The sequence below is a fragment of the Wolffia australiana genome, chromosome 17 (assembly GCF_029677425.1).
Source record: "Wolffia australiana isolate 7733 chromosome 17, ASM2967742v1".
Lineage (NCBI taxonomy): Eukaryota > Viridiplantae > Streptophyta > Magnoliopsida > Alismatales > Araceae > Wolffia > Wolffia australiana.
This window is the reverse complement of record NC_135851.1, coordinates 7,512,614-7,534,786: the sequence shown is the minus strand read 5'-3', so window position 1 is coordinate 7,534,786 and position 22,173 is coordinate 7,512,614. Positions and strand designations below refer to the sequence as shown.

At 39.7% G+C, this 22,173-nt stretch overlaps 3 protein-coding genes across 5 annotated transcripts; 2 read left to right on the top strand and 1 right to left on the bottom strand.

The window, feature by feature from the left end:
- The first annotated feature begins 2,989 nt into the window (after window positions 1–2,989).
- LARP1A (LA RNA-binding protein) lies at window positions 2,990–9,928 on the top strand. Of its 2 annotated transcripts, none has more exons than XM_078588993.1 (17): window positions 2,990–3,649; window positions 4,388–4,874; window positions 4,954–5,143; window positions 5,227–5,317; window positions 5,392–5,463; window positions 5,544–5,652; window positions 5,829–5,894; window positions 6,115–6,277; window positions 6,389–6,458; window positions 7,426–7,530; window positions 7,614–7,933; window positions 8,016–8,156; window positions 8,219–8,282; window positions 8,620–8,765; window positions 8,867–8,971; window positions 9,497–9,656; window positions 9,731–9,928. In XM_078588993.1, exons 1-16 carry the CDS (start codon window positions 3,335–3,337, stop codon window positions 9,639–9,641), a joined length of 2,589 nt encoding a protein of 862 aa, XP_078445119.1. In that variant the 5' UTR covers window positions 2,990–3,334; the 3' UTR covers window positions 9,642–9,656; window positions 9,731–9,928. The 2 variants fall into 2 exon arrangements, with proteins under 2 accessions (XP_078445119.1, XP_078445118.1); XM_078588992.1 differs by having other exon boundaries at window positions 5,544–5,751.
- A 1,384-nt stretch (window positions 9,929–11,312) lies between these two features.
- LOC144714479 (NF-kappa-B inhibitor-like protein) lies at window positions 11,313–14,166 on the bottom strand. The gene is made up of 9 exons (XM_078589230.1): window positions 13,977–14,166; window positions 13,714–13,880; window positions 13,524–13,637; window positions 13,345–13,401; window positions 12,966–13,046; window positions 12,475–12,509; window positions 12,274–12,363; window positions 12,025–12,181; window positions 11,313–11,489 (listed from the first exon to the last, which is right to left on the bottom strand). The coding sequence occupies exons 1-9, from the start codon at window positions 14,149–14,151 to the stop codon at window positions 11,382–11,384; spliced, it is 984 nt and encodes a 327-aa protein (XP_078445356.1). The 5' UTR covers window positions 14,152–14,166; the 3' UTR covers window positions 11,313–11,381.
- A 325-nt stretch (window positions 14,167–14,491) lies between these two features.
- Window positions 14,492–18,252, top strand: HIT3 (HIS triad family protein 3). 2 transcript variants are annotated; one of them, XM_078589415.1, is made up of 6 exons: window positions 14,492–14,616; window positions 16,092–16,155; window positions 17,469–17,526; window positions 17,609–17,698; window positions 17,807–17,927; window positions 18,029–18,252. In XM_078589415.1, exons 2-6 carry the CDS (start codon window positions 16,100–16,102, stop codon window positions 18,094–18,096), a joined length of 393 nt encoding a protein of 130 aa, XP_078445541.1. In that variant the 5' UTR covers window positions 14,492–14,616; window positions 16,092–16,099; the 3' UTR covers window positions 18,097–18,252. The 2 variants fall into 2 exon arrangements, with proteins under 2 accessions (XP_078445541.1, XP_078445540.1); XM_078589414.1 differs by having other exon boundaries at window positions 14,517–14,707.
- The last annotated feature ends 3,921 nt before the right edge of the window (window positions 18,253–22,173 follow it).

Sequence of the window (22,173 nt, the reverse complement as noted above, 5' to 3'; positions counted from 1 at the left end):
TGAAAAAGAAGACTACATGATCAAAATAAATATAAATGGAATGGTGTTAATTAAATATTTGAAACAAAAACAAGAATAACTATTAAATATGGATAAAAACCCTCAGAATAAAAAAAGGAAGGAAAAGGATGAGGAGAAAGAGATGAAGGAGAAGAATGAGACAAACAATAGGAAGGATAAGAAGAAGAAGAGGAATAATAAGGAGAATAAGGATAAGAATATGAAGGAGGAGAAGAATAAGAGTAGGAATGAGAATAAGGAGAAGAAGGAGAATAAGAAGAAGAATGAGAAAATGATAAAGAACAAAGAGAAAAGAGGAAGGAGAAGAATGAGGAGATGAAGAGAAGAGGAAGAAGGAGAAGAAGAGGAAAAAGAGGAAGGAGCAGAAGAAGAATAAGGAGGAAGGAAAGGGAGAATACGAGGAATGAGGAGAAGAAGAATAAGGAAAAAGGAAGGGAGAATAAGAGGAAGGAGAATTAGAAAATAAGGAAGAAGAAAAAGGAGAAGAAGAGGAATAAGGAAGAAGGAAATGTAGAATAATACAAGGATAAGAAGAGGAATAAGTAGCAAAAGAGGACGGAGAAGAATGAGGGAACAAAGGAGAAGGAGAACAAATAGGAGAACAAGAAAAAACAAATTTCTATCCATTTTTGCATATTTGTGTCCAAGCTTAAACACTGATTGTTCATGTAATTTTGTCTTCAAATCTCTCTAAATCCAAGGATTTTCTTGAATTCAAACTTGTATGACATACCTCCTGCCTTCATATTTGAATAAAACATCGTAAAAATTCATGATAGAATATCATAGATCCCAGATAAAGTGTACTCCATTAAATATCGAACCCATCAAAGAAAAACTAAATTTATATCCACTTTTTTAGATAAGTGTCAAAGACTAAACACCAATGTGGTTTTCCTTTCGATCTCTCTAAATCATAGTATTTTCTTCAATTCAAACATGTATGCCATACCTCCTACAAATCAACCCCAAAACTTCAAATACAAAATCTATGAAAAGTTAATGACAGAGTAACGTCATAGATCCCAGATAAACTACTTGTCATGAAATATATAATCCATCAAAGAAAAACCAAATTTCTATCTTTTTTTTTTTGCAAATCAGTGTCCAAGACTAAAAGCCAAGGTTTTTCTTGAATTCAAACTCGAATGTTCTATATCCAACAAATCATGACACAGCAACATCATGGATCCCACATTATCTATTTGATCATTAAATATCAAATTCATCAAAGGGAATCCAAATTGTATTCACTTTTTATCCGAATCAGTGTCCAAGCCTAACAACCAAGGGTTTTCTTAAATTCAAACTTGAATGTTATATCTCCTACAAATCATGACAGAGTTATATCTCCTACAAATCATGACAGAGTAAAATCATGTATCCCAGATAAACTACTAGCCATTAAATATCAAACCCATCAAAGAAAAAGCAAATTTCTAACCACTTTAGTTTGAAGACCAGTGTCCATTCCTAACCACCAAGGGTTTTCTTGAATCTAAATCAGGAAAGAGTAGCATCAAGTATCCCACATAAACTGCTTGTCATTAAATATCAAACCTTATCAAAGAAAAACCGAATTTCTATCCACTTTTCTATGCAAATCAATCTCCAAGCCTAGCAACCAAGGATTTTCTTGAATCCAAACTTGAATATTATATCTCGCTCAAATCTTGATAGTAACATCGTGCGTCCCAAATAGACTTCTAGCCATTAAGAGTCAAACTGATCAAACAAATACCAAATTTCTGTCCACTTTATTTTGCAGATCAGTTTCCAAAAAAAAACACCAGGGGTTTTCTTGAATCCAAATCAGGACAGAGTAGCATCAAGGATCCTAGATAAACTACTCGTTGTTAAATATCAAACCTTATTAAAGATAAACTAAATTTATATCCATTTTTCTATGCAAATCAATCTCCAATCCTAGCAACCAAGGATTTTCCTGAATCAAGAATTGAATATCATATCTTGCACGAATAACGACAGTAACATCATGGATCCCAGATAAACTTCTAGCCATTATGAATCAAACCAATCAATTAAAAACTAAATTTCTATCCACTTTATTTTGCAGATCAGTGTACATACCTAACCACCAAGGGTTTTCATGAATCCAAACTTGAATGTTATACCTCCTACAAACCATGAGAGTAAGATCATGTATGCCAGATAAACTACCAGCCACTCAACATCAAACCCATCAATGTTCAAGCCAAACAGCTAATGTTTTTCTTGAATTCAAACATTACTATTATACCTCCTATAAACATGACAGAGTAACATCATGTATCCCAGATAAACTACTATCCATTAAACATCAAACCCATCAATATCCAAGCAAAACAACCAATGTTTTTTATTGAATTCAAACATTACTATTATACCTCCTACAAACCATGACAGAGTAACATTATGTATCCGGGATAAACTACTATCCATTAAACATCAAACCCATCAATATCCAAGCAAAACAACCAATGTTTTTCTTGAATTCAAACATTACTATTATACCTCCTGCAAACCATGACAGAGTAACATTATGTATCCGGGATAAACTACTATCCATTAAACATCAAACCCATCAATATCCAAGCAAAACAACCAATGTTTTTCTTTAATTCAAACATTACTATTATACCTCCTATAAACCATGACAGAGTAACATCATGTATCCCAGATAAACCACTATCCATTAAACATCAAACCCATCAATATCCAAGCAAAACAACCAATGTTTTTCTTTAATTCAAACATTACTATTATACCTCCTATAAACCATGACAGAGTAACATCATGTATCCCAGATAAACCACTATCCATTAAACATCAAACCCATCAATATCCAAGCAAAACAACCAATGTTTTTCTTTATTTCAAACTTTAATTTTATACCTCCTACAAATCAGCCACACACACACACACACATATATATGTATCTCCTTAGCTCCCAACCCCACCTTAGTATCTTCTATTAACAGTTCTACTCTCCCTCTCTCTCATACACACACTGTTGCGATATCTCCTTGCAATCCGTCGGCGGCAGAAGAACTAACTCGCTACACCAGTTAAGCGCCCCCAAAAACCCTAAACCCGACCTCCTCTCACCGGGAAATGTGGCGAAGGATCGCGGAGCAGCGAGATTGAAGCCCCCCAATCCCCCCCTCAAACCCTAATTGACCCGCATTTCGTCTCCAGATCGCCGCGCGGTGTATATTTTTGGGAGAATGATCACTTGGGCACTCGCAAGTCGAGTTTTTGATCGCTGGGTATCCTGAGAAATTGGTTTTTCTTGTCTCAATTCGATTCGGCGATGGAGGGCTCTAATGGGGATTGCCGATTGTTGGCGGAGATTAGGGATGATGATGGAATGGCGGAGAAGTTCAGGGAGGATTCTGGATTGAAGTCTGTTTGGAGAAAGGCGATTGGCGCTTCTTCAGAGGGATTGAAGAGGGAAACAGCAGCTGTCATGGGATCTGAGGCTTGGCCTGCTCTTAAGGATGCGGCGTTGAAAGGGCATTTGGATTCTGATTCAAAGGTTATGCCGGCGTCGAAGGCGGCGTCGGCCTCGGCGAATGGCGGCGACGATGCTGAGATTGCTTCTTTGAGATCTGATGCTTCAATGCAGGTTTATTACTCGCCTCTTTCATCGAGATTTGGAATCGTTGTTGTCATTTCTTTGTGGGTTTCATTTGTTTTTTGTTATTTTTTTGAAGTTTTCTTTGTAGTGGAGATGTGTTTTTTACTTCTAAGTTAATTGTGCCTGTGCATGTTGTTTTTTGCCCTCTGAATTAACCATTGAGATGTTTTTCTCTGATCCGGTGTTTTTGTGTTGCTTAGATGGGTGATATCTGCTTCTTATTTTTCTCATTTTTTAAGATTCATTAACAGTATTCACTGTCCCGAAGGCTTTGTACCGTGAATACTGTTTCTCTTATGATCCTGAGATCGTTTGGACTCTCTTTTAAACTGTTTCTTGCGTATCGAAGGCACTTTGTTTGGAAAATATTGCTGACATGCTCATCTTAAAGCGAATATCCGATTCGTTATCTGATTTATGGGTAAAACTGATGTTTAAACAGTTGGAAATACGTTCAATGAAATATTTCCTATGCCTGCAGTTTTCTTCACTGTTGACCAGGGTAAATTAATTCAAACTAGATTCTCGTGATACAGATCAGATCATCTTTCTGTCCGTCCATCATTTCCTCTGTGTTCTTCTCTTCCCTTTGTGTTTTAATCATCTGATATATACATATTTTCTGGGAGTAATTTTTTTCCTCTCTGAGTATATTTTTATGCCAGTTTTTACCATTGTTTTCTCTACATGAGTAACCCTCAGTAAAAGCTGTATACTTTATTCCAGGGATCTGAAGGCTCACACAAGGCAGATCTTCCGGGCAACATTAATACGTCGAAAAATCACCCACGTCAACACAAATCTACCCCTAAACATGCTCCACCTCCCAACATTATCCCTCCTTATCGTGTTCCATTGGCTTATCCTCAACCCTTTCCCCCTTTCTACCACCCCGTTGTACCAGGACCTCATCTCCCTGTTCCAGACTATGGTTACCAGGCCTACCCGCCGCCGTTCCCCAACGTTCGACCTCACATGGTAAACCCTAATTGGGAAGCTCCTATGCAGAACTTTGTTCCTCCCCATGATAGTCAGAGGCTCAACCAAGATCCCTCTGCCCGTCGGCTTAACCCCAGCTGGCGACAGCATCGTGGGTTAAACCCTAGAGATGGCATCAACACCCGGCAAGGCGTGGGTCGTAAGGGTTTTGCGAGGCCAGTTCAACCCTTTTTGGGCCCAGCTCCTGGGTACATTAATGGGCCAGTTTTTCCAGGTTAAGAGTCTTGCTCATTTGATTTGTATTGATTTTAAAAAATCTACTTTTTATTGAAATGCAAGTGTTGTAATTTCAGGTCCTGCTCCAATGTATTATGGGCCTGTCCCTTCGGAATCTTATAGAGGTCCTCCTTTTTACATGCCTGCTAGTCCTTTGCATCATGGGCAGCATCCTCCTCCTCTTCCTCCATCTACTCCTCCTACGCCTCCATCAGATGAGATGGCTTTGAAGAAAAGCATAGTTGTACAGATTGAGTATTACTTCAGGTCTGTCTATGCTTTTATTAGTACCCACATAAATCATTTCTGAGTCCTACCCAGCCATTTCATTTAATTTTGCCATCCTGCAGCGATGAAAATCTGTGCACCGATGGGTTTTTGCGTTCCTTGTTTGATGACCAAGGATTTGTCCCCGTCTCGAGAATCGCAGATTTTAAGAGGGTATTGTTTCTGTCTCTTTTTTCCTTCTACGTGAAATGATGTTGTTTTTAAACCATGCATCTGCCCTTTTAAAGGTCCGACGCATGAACACGACCAATGACTTTATTCTGGACGCTCTTCAGAGTTCTACGCTCATTGAAATTCAGGTCAATATTTGATAGCTTTTTTCCACATTTGGAGCCACAATTTGATATTTATTCTATATTTGCATCGGCTCTATCAAAAGGGAGACAAGATAAGGAGGCGTAGTGGATGGTCAAAGTGGCTGCTGTCTTCAAATGAAGGTCTGGAGAAGGCATCTCAGAGTGATCCTGACAAAGGAGAGGACTTACAAGGTTTGAATGAAGATAAGTCTGAGGTCTTAAAGGCAGAAAATGAGGGTTTAGAAAAGAGACGTGAAATTTCAGAGTCATATATAAACTTGTCTGGAAATGGTTAGGAATGGTTCATCTAGCTTAATATTTATTTTGCTGGTTTAGAATACGATGCTTACTTCATCTTAATAATGCAGCCAACAGTGAGGGTTCTAAAAAGAAGCATGGAGATTCAGAGGCAGATATAAAGTTGTCTGAAAATGGTTAGAAATGCTTCATTTGGTGTGATGTTTATTATGCTGGTTTACGATGTGATGCCTACTTTACCTTAATTTCGCGGCCATAAATGAAGGTACGAAAAAAATACATGAAATTTCAGAGGCAAATGTTAAGGTTTCTGAAAATGGTTAGAAATGTTTCATCTGGTATAATGTCTATTACACTGGTCTAAGATATGTAGCTTACTTTATCTTAACAATGCAGTATCGGTGCCCTTGCTAAGTGGAACCAAGAAGCCTGGCGGTCTCTCTAGTGTCTTTGCTGTTGATCCATCAGATTCAAGTGATCACAGCACATTTATGCTTGACGAGGAGCTCGAATTAGATAATTCAGACGTTCATAGAACTAGTGTCCCACCTTTAAAAAGGTATACCTGACGCTGAATTAGTTTGTACTTTCATCCATATTTAAACCTATACTTTATGCGTAAGTTTAGGAAATCGTCCGTCTCCTAAAGGTGCTTCTCATTTTTTTGCAGGATAGGTGATGAGGAGGATGAAATTGAGGTCACGGATCATGATGTAGATAAGTTAATTATAGTTACGCAGGTACAGCCTCTAGTCGTCCCAAATCACTGACAAGAGTGTCAAAAGTCTCCCATGATGGAATATGCGGTAGATGATGATGAAAACTATAATGTCAAAGGGATGAATCCTTTCCTCTGGCTGCTGCTATGAGCTTCTCATCTTTGTACCATCCTTTTACGAGATGATGAGATGGCAAATCATCATCGTCATTCGTCTGAGCCAGGATGATGATTCAATGAGAAATGGTCATCCTCTCACGCGCGTGCAGTGAAGATGATAATAATGAAAATTTGGGGATGATGATGACCAGTTCATCCTGGGGCAACGAACTCTAGCTATTGAAAAATGAGCCAGGACATCAAAGAGATGAAAATATTTATTCCGATATATATCCTGACTCATTTCAATAGCCAGTTGTGTTGATTGTTTGCTTTTCCGGATGAACTTGTCATCATCATCCCCCAATCACCAGTATCATTTTCTTTGCAGCAATCGTGTGAAACAATGACGATTTGTCATCGTGTCGTCATCCTGTCTCAGACTATTGAAAAAGATGATTTGACATCTTGATATTTGTACGAGGAGAAGCTCACAGCAGCAAACAGATTAATAGATTAATCCCAACGTTATCGTCATTGTTGTCCGTTGCTTATATGATGAAGATGACAAAATCATCATCTTCGTCATAACTGGGGATGACTGATGAGAATGGTTCCAACTGTTGGCAGAATCATGAAGATGTTGATTTTTTTTCTTAAAAAACTGGTTCCAACTGTCAACCTGTGGAACAGTTGGCATAATCATGATTCATCATCATTGTACCTAACTATCCTTCCATATTAATCACATTTAATCTTGATTTTAATACGACCCAAAACATGTAGCTAACTGTTTTTTAATCTTATACTTGCTGTGATATGGTAATTGGACGATCACTATTCTATCTTTTAAACTACGAAATATTACATATTTTTTTCGTGGTCTACAGGACATCAGGCTGGATGAGTATTGTAACCCAGCCGTCAAGGAATCTGAACCTATATCAAGTGAAGTTGCTACAGCAATAAATGATGGTCTTTATTTTTACGAGCAGGTATTTGAGAATTAAGCACGGCCTGACTTCCTGCTTTATTTTACCTTTTCATTACTTGCTTTGTTTCATAAATCACTTCACAGGAACTGAGGGCAAAGAGATCGTCCAATAAGAAAAATACACAAAGTGCAGAGACGAAGGATGTGGAGCTGAAATCATTTACTTCTAGTCATCCATCTGCTAATTTGAAAGTTAATTCTGAGACCCACCGACATTCTAATTCAAGAAGGTGGCAGATTAAGTCAGGTAGCAAGGTCCAGTCAGGACAAAAGCTCCGTCTCTTTCCAGGTAACTTCAAGAACATTATTGGAGGACGGAATAGTCATTTGGGTGTTGCGTCCGAAAGCCCGCCAAGCAACTCTGTTGGGTTTTTCTTTGGTTCTACACCTCCAGATAGTCATGGGTTAGTTAATTCCATTTTCTTATTATTTATATCTTTGCGTTATTATTAGGTTTTAGAGTTTTTTCTCTCTGTTGATTTTCAGTCTCATGTCCAAGTTGAGTGGATCTCCGCGTGGAATACTTTCAGCTGGGAGTCCTCCGGTGGGGTCTTTGCCCAAGTCTTTCCCACCGTTTCATCACCCAAGTCATCAGCTCTTGGAAGAAAATGGGTTCAAGCAACAGAAGTAAGAGGGGTTTTTATAGTAATCTCTGGATGAAAGAAAATATTGATCTCTATTTAATGCAGGTACCTGAAGTTCTATAAACGATGTCTTAATGAACGCAAGAAGTTGGGGATTGGCTGCAGTGAGGTGACTCATGACTTCATCCTTGAGTAATTTGTATCAAAAGCTATCCTTAATTGGAAGAGTTCATTCATCATTTTTTTTTGGAAGAAAAGGGGTTTTTGTTTCATTTTGTTTGAAAAAATTGTTGGATAACGTTTTCCGTCGTATGTTGGGTGGATAGCTAAAGCTTTTCCTACCAATTCGAAGTGGGTTTTGCGATGAATTTTTGGGGTTGCTCTTTTGAAACCACTTCCTTATGAAACCAGTCTGAGTGTTACCTTTAAATCACGTTTAACTATTATTTTCGTCATTTCACTTTTAACTATTATGTTTCTGCTCATATCTTTTGTACTTTGTGCAGGAAATGAACACTCTCTATCGATTTTGGTCATTCTTCCTGAGAGACATCTTCGTTTCTTCAATGTATGATGACTTTAAGAGACTAGCGCTGGAAGATGCAGAAGCCAAGTACAATTATGGAATCGAATGCCTTTTCAGATTTTACAGGTGAAAATGTCAAATCATTCCCATCTTACAAACTCAACTGGATAACCTTCTTTCTAAAATTGACGCCTTGTCTTGGGTTTCCTTTATTTCTTATTTTGTAGTTATGGGTTGGAAAAGCAATTCAACGAAGATATATACAAGGACTTTGAACAGCTTACTCTGCAGTTCTACAAGAAGGGCAATCTCTATGGACTCGAGAAGTACTGGTAAATCTCCTTACCTTTCCTTGTCACCCTGTCATCATGTGCGAATTACCTTCTCTATATGCAGAAAATGGATTCTTTACTTTTTCCCCTGCCCTTTTTTTCCTCTAAACCCCATTGGAGTCAAAAAATGTCTCTTCACTCTGTTGAATCTTACATCTCTCCATGTTCTCTCACAAGAGAAATTTCTTCAGAAAATACATTTCATTGAAAATGGAGTATTAAAATCTCTAAATTTAGGTTCGCCTTATTCCATTGATCTGCTGGAGAATCAGTACTTCTCTAGTGACTAATCTCATAGAAAATGATACTGTAGAATACTCTGAGATTAGTTAAATAATCTCTCGCAACAGATTTTCAGTCAACACACATTTAATTGGAACGTGAGTATTTTGTTAGATTCAAGCGTTTACCAACTGTGCTTAAAGCTATAGCTGATAGCTGGGGCGCTACTTTTCATCCTCAAGCAGGATGTTGTTCTTCAACATAACCCATGAACATACCTGCCTAATTATGAATTGATTGCAGGGCTTTCCACCATTTTCGCAAGGTGAGGGACCATAAAGAAGCTCTGGAGAAGAATTCTGAGCTGGAGAGGCTTTTGAGGGAAGAATATCGCAGCCTGGACAACTTCCGAGCCAAGGAAGCGGCAGAGAAGGCAGTAAACCTGTGAAGCTTCAGAAACGAGGTGAAATTGGATGTTTTCTTTTTTTCCTCTCTTATTTATTGATTTATTTTCTCTATTTTCCTTGTTCTTTCCAGGTTTTGGAGAAAACTGTGGACGATGCGGCAATGTGACGTGGTTAGTATGATTCTTTTTCTTTTGAGCATTCTCGAAGGGTAGGAGATGTACATAGGAAAGAGTGGTTATGATATCTTGAGTTGGTAAACCGACAATAATATCATCCATCCATTGTCGTTTATTGTCCTGATTTAATGTCCTTGGCTTAATTGCGCCGACCCTCCTCGTTGCAAGTCATTTATTTTGCTGTGGGGTTTGAAATTATGATCGAGATTAGCGATTTCGCTGTCCCCCATTTTCTTCCTAATTATTTAGACCACTAACTTCCTAATTAGCGACTGAGCATTCACAATGATGCTCAATACCGTATCATGAGAGCAGTTCTGAGAAGATAAAGAGAAGAAGAGAACGAGAGAGAAGAGAAGACGGCTGGACTAAATGGCTCGGGGTGGATGCTCGTAAATGCGAGCGAGTATCATATCATCATCATGATCTAGATTTGTTATTTGGTCACTGCTTCTTAAGTTCCCTATGATCTAGATTAGTGATTGGGCCATTGAGAATCTGATTGATGCTGATGTACCAGAATTGAGGTACCAAACCAGAAGGAAGACATCAAACCTTGTTCATCATTTTCCGGCACCTGTTCTGACACCTCTTGACTGATGCCCTCGTCATCCTTCCCAACCGAAATCGTCCCCTTCCGATCCTTGAATCATCATACAGGCGCTGATTCCTCGCCCCTCGCGGCTTATATCTTCTTTTCAAACTTTCTTCTCCTTAGTTGGCCTGTCTTAGTCCTTCGTCTTTCATGACAGACCTGTTCGTGACGACCTTCTGTAGTTTTCTACTCTGTTGAATTAGGGTAGTCCGCTGCATGAACCTCTTTCTGGCCCATGTTGACCCCTACCTTGTTTTGAGTCTGACTTTGACTACCCCTTTTTTGACCTCCTTTGTATTAGACATGGTTGTTCTGTCCTGTTTGTTTAAAACGAACAAAAAATTCGCACAAAAGAACCGTACAGGGCCTTGTTCTTTATTCTGTTCTTTTAAAAAAACGAACAAAATTCGTACATTTGCACAAAACTATAACAAAATTTGCCCAAATCAAACAAAAGAACCGCACACAGGTCTGTGCAATGTTCTGTTCGAATTTGTTTTTGATCTGTTTGGAAAACCAAACAGAATGAATCAATTCGCACAAAAAGAACAGAACAAACATGTTTACTTTTTATTCACTATATAGGACCTCTCTTGTATTAGTAATTTGGCCATTGAGAATTATCATCTAAATCAGAAATTCCCAATGATCTACACTAGAATTTGGTACATCGAGGATTATGATCTCGATTAGGAGTTTGGCAACTGAGAAGTATCATGGAAATTAGAAATCCCCATTGCTCTAAAACAGTAATTTGTCCTTTGAGGATATTATGATCTGGATAAGTGGTTTGGCCATAGTTGCCTATCTTATATATATTGATGGCATATTTCTGAATAAGTCTTTTTACCATTAATTATTTGATAAAAAATGGAATTTCTAAGACAGAAATATGGAGGGGTTGAGGGATACAAGATTGTAGGACATTCTTCTCTCCATAATTTTACAAAACTTCTCTTCAATTAAAAATATTACTTCATGCGAAAAAAATATAAGTACATGCCACGCTATCAAATATCATCTTCTGGGAGGATTAAGTTCAAGTCTTTGTTGTCTCTGTAAACTTGGACCAGTGCCGCAGCTTTATAAGCAAACAGACCAAGCATTCCAAAAAGCAGCTGAGGAGAATCAACCATCTAATTAGAAATCGTAATTCAGATGAGAAGATTAGGCTTTTGATGTTTTTTTTTAACAGAATCGATAAAGAGCTTAAATGAAAACTTTTATAACAAAATAATTTCTGCCGCTCTCCATTTTCCTTTTTATAAACTAAACTTAGGCACTAATTTCACTTGAGTAATGTACAATCATGAGATCTATCCATTGTCAAGGGAGTAAAAATACGAGCTGAAGATAAATGATCTAGAAACATAATTACATAGATCATACAGTAAACGATAAATGATCCCATAAAATTAGTGAAAAAGACATGCATAGAATTTAAAAATAACCATATTGCAAAGATCCCATATCCAGATAGACCAAAACACAGATTTTTTATAATCACGGGGGTCTATCTCTTTTCAAGGTAATAACTACATGAGTTGAAGAGAAGTGAATAAAAAAAATATCTACAGGATTAATTAGATCATTCAGTAAATGATTGACAAATCAATTTCTTCAAAAAAAAAATATTGACAAATTAAGGCCTACCTGAAAGTCGAAGTAATCATGGAAGAATTGGTTTGAAAGAGCCCATAACCCGTAGATTGCAGCCGGGAAAACAAGCCTGGGTGATGAAAGAGCGATTCCACACCCTCTGACTGTTCTCTCAAATGTGCTCTGCAGATCTTCACTTCTTATTCCGATTCTAGATCAAATAATACAAGTAATTCAACATAAAGTTTTCGAAAATAAAGGGTGGATAAAAAGAAATAAGATGTAAATCCCCGGAAAACCTACTTTTTGGACTTCTTCTGCAAGAAAATCGACGGAACTTCTTCTTTTGATAAGTTGTCCACGTGGTTAGCTAAGAGCTGAAGATACAGACAACTGTTTTGAGAGTTAACAGAATAAAACGGTGACAAATATTGAACGATCGTGATAAACCTCCGTGAGAGAGATTAATTTAACAATGGTTATTTTAATTCTGCTAAAACCAACCTTAGAAGGGCGCCAGAAACATAGCTTATGGCGGCCTGCATAAAAAAAAAATCATTCAAATATCTTTGAGAGAGATTCAAATAATATGAGTTGACACGCATTAACTAGATTTAAGGTGATGAGTTCCATCTGATACATAATCAATCGTCATTCCATATGTTTTAAGGATATCAAAATACGATCAGTTGATCACTAATTATATTTTAGCAAGGATCAAGACGTCAAAAGTACAAACTGTTGAAGTCCATTGGGATCGAGAGAGAGTGGAAACTGTAGAGGAAGAGATGGGAGATAAAAACCTAACTAAATTAACATTCTAGGTGCCTTACCCTTATATAAGGATTTTTTTCTGAAAAATCGTACCCTCGTCTAAGAATAGGAGCCCAGAAAGTGAAGATCACAGAAATAACTCTATTATAGAACGCAATCTGTAATTTGTATACTTTTTGACGACCTAAAGGTAGGATTGGAAAATATTATAATGAATTTACCTCAGGCGATATGGTTACCAAACAGTAGCAACTACATGCTGCGCCGAGCCCGATGGTTAGAAGGGTAAGCTCCTTCTTGAGCTGAAAATAATAAAATATAGGAGAAGAACTTCAATTATTTGATTCGTAATTAGGAAGATAATACTTTAAGCTATATTAAAGATAACCCGAGAAGAGGGTAAATAAGTCCCCAAATTTCCACAAAAAACTTTTGAGATTTACACATATGTAGATCTAAGTATAATTTGAAAAAGAATATGCAGACCAAAAACGATTATACTTTCTAAAGACTTAGTTTTGGGAATTTAATTTTGAAAGTAACGAGGTCAACACTGATACGGATTAGTAGACTAAAAGGTCAACAATGCAACATTCTTACAGCTGCATATCGCAAAAGGTTGAGCTTCCTCCTTTTGTCACTATCATTCTTCACATCCTGAAAATAAAATCATAAATATCATTGAGGAACCAAAACTCACTATCAAGAAATTATCAAGAATCACATTAAAATGAAAGTTCAAATGATGGATTCCCAAAAAAATTCAACTGCATTCTAACCCTTGCAATAGTCTTCCTGTTATTCGGAGCATCATCATCACCCAATACCCACTCCCTTGCTTTCGCCAACTTAAGAAATCCATCGCCATCATCAACCCCCTCAGTCTGCGCAGACTAGAAAATGAAAAGCAAACCAACTCCTCAGCCGAAATTCCATCGAAAAATCAAAATTCAACCACCGTCAACCCACCTGCGCAGAGCTCCGGAGACCTTCCATGGCAGCATTTTCTCCCTCCGCTTGTAAATTCAAAGAATCCTTTCTCCAAAGCAAATCAGAAACTTTGGAAATCAAATCCCCAGATTCAAGCCTCTCCACGAAAAATTCCCTCATCAGGTCCTCTTCAATCACATCGTAACCTGCGGAAGAATTGAAACAGAAAAAAAATCTTACCCATAAAAAAAAATTCCTTATTCTACGTCGAAATTCTTCGAATACAGCTCAAATTGCCTTACCGCGGGGGAGATAACTTCTCAAAGAAGCTACGCTCAAACATCTTCTTCTTTGAGAGCCATCAATCAACGGAGATCGCTTGAAGAAGGATGAAGATCTCTTCAAGAACAGAGAAGAACTCCCCGTTCGTAGGCACAGCGCGTTCATCTCCGCTGCTACTCCACAGGACTTGCCCATAGACGACAGCTTATCAGTGGAAAAAAAAAATCAAGATCCTATTTTTAACCCTACACCCTCTGAAACTGGACAATTGCAGAAAATCTGTATAAAGTTTTTCTTAGCTTTATATCCCTGTTTATAGCAAATACCTAAACCTCGCCTAAAGTTTGGTCCAATTCCAGTACACTAGTCAATGTCAAAGTCAAAGTAGACAAGTTATGGTTATATTGACCGTCAACGTAACCAGCTTTCGAACTTCAGGTCATGAATTGGCTGTCCTCTCTCTCTCTCTCTCTCTAAATTCTCTCTCTCTAAACTCTCTCTCTCTCTCTCTCTGTTTCTAAACTCTCTTGTTTCGTGGAGAACCGTAAAATAGAGCAGGGAGAAACGTCCAATAGAGAAAGAGCTTGCGATGGGTTCTCGCGACCCGAGAAGAGACATGAAGCTGGAGCGGGAGAAAGAGCGGGTGTGGGAGGCAGAAGTGTAAGCTGGGACGACTCTTTAAGCCTGGTCTGAATGTTTCGGTTTGACCTACGTAGCGAATCCTGATTGACAGGCCAGTCCGCCCTAAATGGTGAACCCACAGTCCTGGTTCGGTCCAGTCCGGCTGGTCCAGATCCTACACATCTAAATATATCCCTGTTGATAGTCTTAGAATCTTCTAATTTTACTTATTCACCCTAGAAAACACGAAATCGGAGAGAAAGTCTGTGTGGAGTTTGTTTTATTTTATACCCACTGATGGTAGTTCCGGAATACTTGTCAATTATACACCTAATAATACGGAATTACAGAAAGTCTGTATAATTTTTTCTTAGTTTTATCTCCACGAATGGTAGATTTGATTCTATCCCTCTAAAAATAATGAATTTCAGAAAGTTTTTTCAAAGTTTTTAGTTACTTTTATTTGGACTGATGGTAGTTTTGGAATTCTACAACCTCTTAAATGCGTAATTGCAGGCTGAATGTTTATTTTTTTTCAGTTTTATTTCCACTGATGGTAATTTTGGAATTGCAGATTTAATTGCATACAGTATGTTTAATTTTTTTAGTTTTATTTCCACTGATGGTAATTTTGGAATTCCAGACTTAATTGCATACAGTATGTTAAATTTTTTTAGTTTTATTTCCACTGATGGTAATTTTGGAATTCCAGATTTAATTGCATACAGTATGTTTAATTTTTTTAGTTTTATTTCCACTGATGGTAATTTTGGAGTATTCTTGATTTAATTCTCCAGACTCTAGAAATACGAATAGAAAGTAGGTTAAATATTTTTTAATTTTATATCAACAGACGTTTGTTTTAGAGTATTCTATATTTAATAATACAACCCCCAAAAGGCAGTTTTAGAGATTTAGCAAGTCTGTTTAAAGTTTTTTTAAATTTTATTCCAAAACTTTTAAACTTCTTTTATGAATGTTCCATATTTAAATTTGATTTACTTTTTTTTGAAATTCATATTCGTATTTCAGAAAATACGAAATTTCAGAAATTTGGTTTACTTTTTTTTAACTTTATTGATAGTTTTGGAATCCTCTAACTTTAATCAACAAATTACAGAAAGTCTGCTTAATAGTTTTTTTGAATTTCGTATTCCCTGATGGTAGTTTTGAAATCGTCTTGATCTGCTTCTACACCCTCTTAAAATTCAGAATTGCATACGAAGTTTGTTAATTTTTCTTTTAATTTTATGTCCGCTGACGGTAGTTCGAAATATTCGTTAATAATCCACTAATAATATATGGAATCGCAGAAATTTTTAAAAATGTTTCTTATTCATATGTCCACAGATGGTAGATTTGTAATGCTTCATATTTTATTCTACTCCCTCCAAATATGTGGGTTTACCGAAAGACTGTTTAAATTTTGGTTTTAGTTTTATGCCCACTTAAGGTAGTTTTGGAATGTTCCAGAGTGAGGACTTAATTGGCAGTGGTGTTGGTCATGTGAATAGGTGCAGAGATGGCTTCGGAAGAGGGGGCTGCGCGATCGGCTGTTTACTCAGATGCGCCGACGATGTAAGGATTCTGCTTGTAATTTGGATTGAAAATAGTATTTTAGATGTGTCATGGTTCTTTTTCTAGATTTTTTTTTGGATTGTTTCAAAAGAGTTGATAGATGTGGACTGTTTCTAGTTTTTGTTGTTTTAGTACGATTAATTCTAGTATTTTGGATGTGTCGCGCCTCTTTTCTAGATTTTTGTTTGGATTGTTTTACAAGAGTTGCTGGATGTGGATTGTTTCTAGTTGTTGTAGTTTTAGTGCGATTAATTCTCGTATTTTGGATGTGTCGCGGTTCTTTTCTAGATTTTCGTTTGAATTGTTTGAAAAGAGTTGATATAAGTGGATTGTTTCTAGTTGTAGTTTTAGTGCGATTAATTCTAGTATTTTGGATGTGTCGCGGTTCTTTTCTAGATTTTCGTTTGAATTGTTTCAAAAGAGTTGATATAAGTGGATTGTTTCTAGTTGTTGTAGTTTTAGTGCAATTGATTCTAGAATTTTGGAACCGTTTTGGTTTTTTTTCTAGCTTTTTGTTTGCATTGTTTCAAGATGCGTATTGTTCTTAGTTTTGTTTTTCTTGTGCGATTGATTCAACTTTTTAGACGCCTCGGGGTTCTCTTTCTGAAATTTGTTTGGATTGCTTCGAAAGAGCTGATAGATGTAGATTGCTACATTTCTGGTGTGGGTGATCTGTCATTTTCCCTATGAGAATTTTTATTTGATTGTCATTTGTTTGTTTTTGTGTTCGTGCGTGAGAGTTTATTTTTTATTTTTCGTGTTCGAAATCCAACTACGAATTTGAAATTTCCACTTATGCATTTTTTTGGGTTTTTGTAAATTGAAAAAAATTTTCCGACTTCATGAAGGATCAGTTGAATCCGCTTTGAATTTTAAATACTCGATATTTCCTTCCATGGTTTTGATACATTTAGTTGAGGCGAAATCGCATATTATCCTTCTACCCAGTATATGGTTGATACTATTAAAAACATTATTGACGACATCAATTCGTGGCATTGTGATGATTCTCTGCCCTTTGAAATGCAAAATCGTCTCTGGCAATCTCGACATTGATTTTTGTTGTTGAACGTGTCATTTTTTTGTTGATATTATAGAAACTATGGGCACATGATTTTAATGTAAATTTGTCACTAATGTTTGAGGAAGCAATCCAATAAATTTACTTCAAAATGGACAGATTTTCTCTCCAAAAGCACAAATTCCATTCAATAATGTTTAATATCACGCCATGGAACCCAGAATTTTACTCGAAGATCAAAATTCAATGCACAGTTCTTTCCAGAATTTACTAACCACTCTCTTCTTTTCAGATTTGATAAAATCATAAAAAAGGAAATTCCCGCAACTGTGGTTTATGAGGACGATAAGGTAATTTCTTTTTTTTTTTAAACTGAATCTCTCGCTTCTCTCTCATCAGACTGTTCTGACACCCATTCTCTCTCTAACTCAGGCGCTCGCATTCAGGGACATTTCTCCTCAGGCGCCGACCCACATTATAATTATCCCCAAGGTTAAGGACGGGCTGACTGGAATATCAAAGGTTAAGATCCCTAACAACGATATTATCTCCTAATCACCTCCCCATTTTATGTATTTAAGCTAATGACCCATTACTTTTTCCATGATTTTATTATATTTTTTTAATCAGGCGGAGCCGAGACACGTGGAAATTCTGGGCCACCTAATGTATGTAACCAAGCTCGTGGCTCTGCAAGAAGGGCTAGATCAGAAAGGCTACAGGATCGTGATCAACGACGGACCGAACGGCTGTGGGCACCTGACGACCTCCTCTGATCTGAATTTTTTGATTTTCGATTTTGCTTGACAGTTTATGAAATTAATTTTTTTTTTGACTGAATTTTTTCTGCAGGTCAATCTGTGTTCCACCTTCACATTCATCTTCTTGGAGGGCGACAGATGCACTGGCCCCCTGGCTAATTTACTTTCTCTCTCAAGGTTGCCAGAGTGGGAAGACATATTTTCTCTTATATTCTTGTGGATCTGGTATGTTTTCTCTCGTTTTACATTTATCTCTCTAATAATGATGACTAACGTTGGCAGGTTTATCTCTCTAAGAATGATTTATCTTTCTGAGATTTATGTGAGGATAGAGTGATAGATACCCTCCGTCATGTTAGCCCATAGGGGCATTTCAGTCATTTCAGTCATTTAGTCATTTTTTTTTGGGCAAAAATCACGGTGCCGGGTACGTCCAACCCTAGGGTTGTGCCCGTAGTCTGATCCAGCCGTGCCTTGGATGCCACCCAGGGGGTTTTTATTTATAAAGTGTAGTGTTTTTCAATGTTTGTGGGCGTGGATCGAGTATATATATCCCAATTATACTCGGATCCCACTCGTCCACGCCCATAGTTAGGGAAAAGAAAAGATACATGAGTGATACCTCGCGGACGCTCAAGGAAGTGTTCGTCGTCGGTTCTCCGGAGCGATTCCACGAGGTCATTGTAGCGCTTGGTGGCGCTCTAGTCGGGTGGTTCTTCGTCGTCGTCATGTGTGCTCGGAGTGGGCGGAGTGACGCTCTAGTCGTGGCGGGCGCGGTCCACGCCTCGTACGCCAGCGCTCCAGGCGATCCTCCAATCCCGCGGGCCTAGCGTCGCAAGGAGGCGGCGTGTGCAAAGGGAGGGCAAGCCAAGATGATCGAGCCGATGACATCCTCGGGCCATGGGCGGAAGCTCCTGCCAAGAATAGAAAAGAGTGGAGTGGGTGCGAGCGTGTACCACATGGTTGGCGAGGGCATTAGATGTTTGGTTTCCCTCTCTCAACTGATGACGAAAGCACGCGATACGCGAGTGGCATCGCATGATGTCGTTCCACGCTCGACGTAGTCGCCACTGGGAGCATGTGCCTGTACGAAACATATTAACAAATATCTGTGAGTCCGATTCCATGACGATATTATGAAGCTTCCGTTCATCACAGAGGAGGAGACCATAACGTATCGCCATAGCCTCGGCTACTGTATTAGTTTGTACGCCATAAAAAGAAGAGAAGGCAAGAAGGAGGCTCCTTGTGTGATCGCGTAGGACGTCTTCGCCCCCTGCTAGCCCTGGGTTCCCTTTCGCCGCACCATCCACATTCAATTTGAGAAAGCCTACTGGCGATGAGAGCCAATAAACTACTCGATACTGGATGCGGATGGCGAGGGGGGTCACCGGGATGCCAATAGAGCGGAGGAGGTCGCATGCAAGTAGTGATCGGCTATCTCGCGGTGTGAGGAGAGGCTGAATACGTCGAAGCCACAGCTGAACTCGACGCCTGATGTCCACAGCTCGCATAGGTGTACCTGCAAAACGAGACGAATTTCGCCATTTCCAAATCTCCCATAGAAGATAAGCTATGGTGATGGGGAGGATGGGGCTCCGTGCAGAGCAAGTCGGCGTGAGGATAAACTTGCCGAAACACTGAGACGGTGTCAAAGGACGAAGACAGTCGGTGATGAGAAGCCAATAGTCCACTGCCGTCTCGTTATGGAAGAAAAGATGATCTATCGTCTCTATGTGCGGGAGAGTGGGGCAGTAGTGGCAGCGCGAACTAAGAGAATAGTCTATCCGAGCCACTCGGTCGTCAGTCGGGAGGCCTTGGTGGGAGGAGTCTCCAAAGGAAAAAGGAGACACGTGTATGGATCGCCGGATGCCAAATGCGCTGACCCCAGTGCTGTGGGGGAGATTTCACACGGAAATGCTCCCACGAGGAACAACACGTGTATGCTCCATTGGGTGTGAGTGTCCAGATGGCACAATCAGAACTAAGGTCAAGAGGGGTAGTTTGGACCTCGGGTAAAGTGGCCAAGGGAAGGCTATGCTGCTCCCATAGGTGTGGTGTGTTGCTTCTAAGCAATTGGGCCACTGTGAGGCGCACACGGTGTGGTACGAACTGAGGATGAGAAGCGAGCGCCGCATTAGCATACCAGGTGTAGTACCAAGCGCTAATGTCGCCTCGGCCCATGTGCCAACGGGTCACGTGACTCATCTCAAGCAAGTGGCGCTGCCATGTCCGCCATCGCTTGGTGCCCCTAATATCAAGCTCGCGTCGGGCCCATTCTTTGTATTTAGCTAAGATGAAACTCCCCAATGGGGAGTGGGTGGTACGCATACGCCATACCAATTTCTTTTGAAGCATGTCTTGGACATCCAAGAGGCGTCTGATCCCTAGACCCTCTTCGGGCGTTGGCCGACATACTTTCTCCCAAGAAACCCAATGGTGACGTCGCTCCCCCTCAAAATGACCAGACCATAGGAAGCGTGCACATAGGCGTTCGACAAAGCGGAGAACTGTAAGTGATAGTGAGTGGACCGCCAAAGTGTGTAGCAGGATACTCATGAGGACATGTCGGATTAGTTGGATGCGGCCTCTAGGGGAGAGGAAACGTAGTTTCCATCCCTCCAGTTTCTTCCTTAGCTTTCCTAGCACGACATCAAAATAATGATGACGAGCAGGGCCAAGGAAGATAGGGCATCCAAGGTAGTTGAATGGAAGCTGTCCTCGTGAGTATCGTGTGGAGTGCTGAATGATCGCAGCGCGCCTCAAAGTGGTGGACGGGCTCACAATAAAGCTGCTCTTCGAAGCGTTGACGAGTTGGCCAGAGGCTTGCTCGTACGCTGTAAGGACACTCATAAATTCCTTGATGGATTTTTTAGATCCATTAAGGTACATGATGGCATCATCAGCAAATAAGGAGTGAGAAATGATCGGGCAACCCCTCTTCGTAAAGTATGGTTGGATGAGGCCTTGGTTGATCGCCCGTGTGAGCGATCGGCTAAAGACCTCCTCGATCAATATAAAGAGGGTGGGTGAGATAGGGTCACCCTGCCTGAGTCCCCCGTAGCCGTGAAAAAGCCGATGGAATTTCCATCCATCAAGAGGGAGAAGTGATTCTCCCTGATGCAAGCATCGACCACTGCGATGAACGCATCCGTGAATCCGAAGCGGCGCAACACTTCGAGGAGGAAGTTCCACTCAGCTTGATTCTCCATATCAAGCTTGATGATGACGTTAGAGCCTGGAATATGAGTGTCTATTGAATGGGTTAGCTCGTGTACTAGTGTGATGCTGTCATGGATCTGTCGACCTTTGACAAAGCCACACTGTTTTGGCGAGATAAGTCTATCAAGGAAGCGTCCAAGTCAGTTTGTAATGATCTTTGATGCAAATTTATAGCATACATTACAAAGACTGATCGGACGAAAGTCACGGAAGGAAGTGGGGGGTGTCCACTTTCGGAATAAGCGTAAAAAAATGGATTTCCAACTCTTTGCGAAGACTTTACGTTAGAACGCTTCCTTGATAGCTAGGACCAAGTCGGTGCCTACCTGTCAGAAAGAGGCAGCCAAAGGGAGCAGAGAGAGAGCAAATTGGGAGGAATGGAGGAAGAGGAGAAGGGAGAAAATGTCATTCACTAAAGCGGCTAGGGTTTGGGGCCCCTTTAAAGGGGCCCCTTTACAATCTCCCACGTGGGAAGATTTTAAGTGACCTCCCACGTGGGAGGTTCTTTAAAATAAGGTCCCACGTGGGACAGTCCTGCGCTCAGAATAAAACAGAGAAAGAGAGGGAGAAAGAGAGAGAAAGAGGGGGAGGCCTCTTGGTGGGCCACTTATAGGCTTGTGGCCCACCTACACTTAGGCCGTAGAGAGAGACAGAGAAAGAAAAAAAGAGAGAAAGAGTTAATGGTTGCTGGGCTCGGTCCAACACTACCACATCCCAGCACGCCGTACAGAATTTGGCAGAGAAGCCATCGGGTCCTGGGGCTTTGTTACGGCCCAAGGAGAACACTACCTCTTTGATCTCCGCGCGCGTCGGGGTAGCTAGCAAAAGTGCATTTTCCTGGTTGGTCACTAAGGGGGGGATGGAGGTGAGAATATCTTTGCTCATAATAGTGGGCTGCGAGGAGAGGAGGGAGTGATAGTACTCCACGCCTGCACTTGCTAGCTGGATAGGGTCCTGTCCATGCGTCTCGAGGAGGGTCGTATAGTTCGGGTGGGCTCTGTGACGGATCGAAGC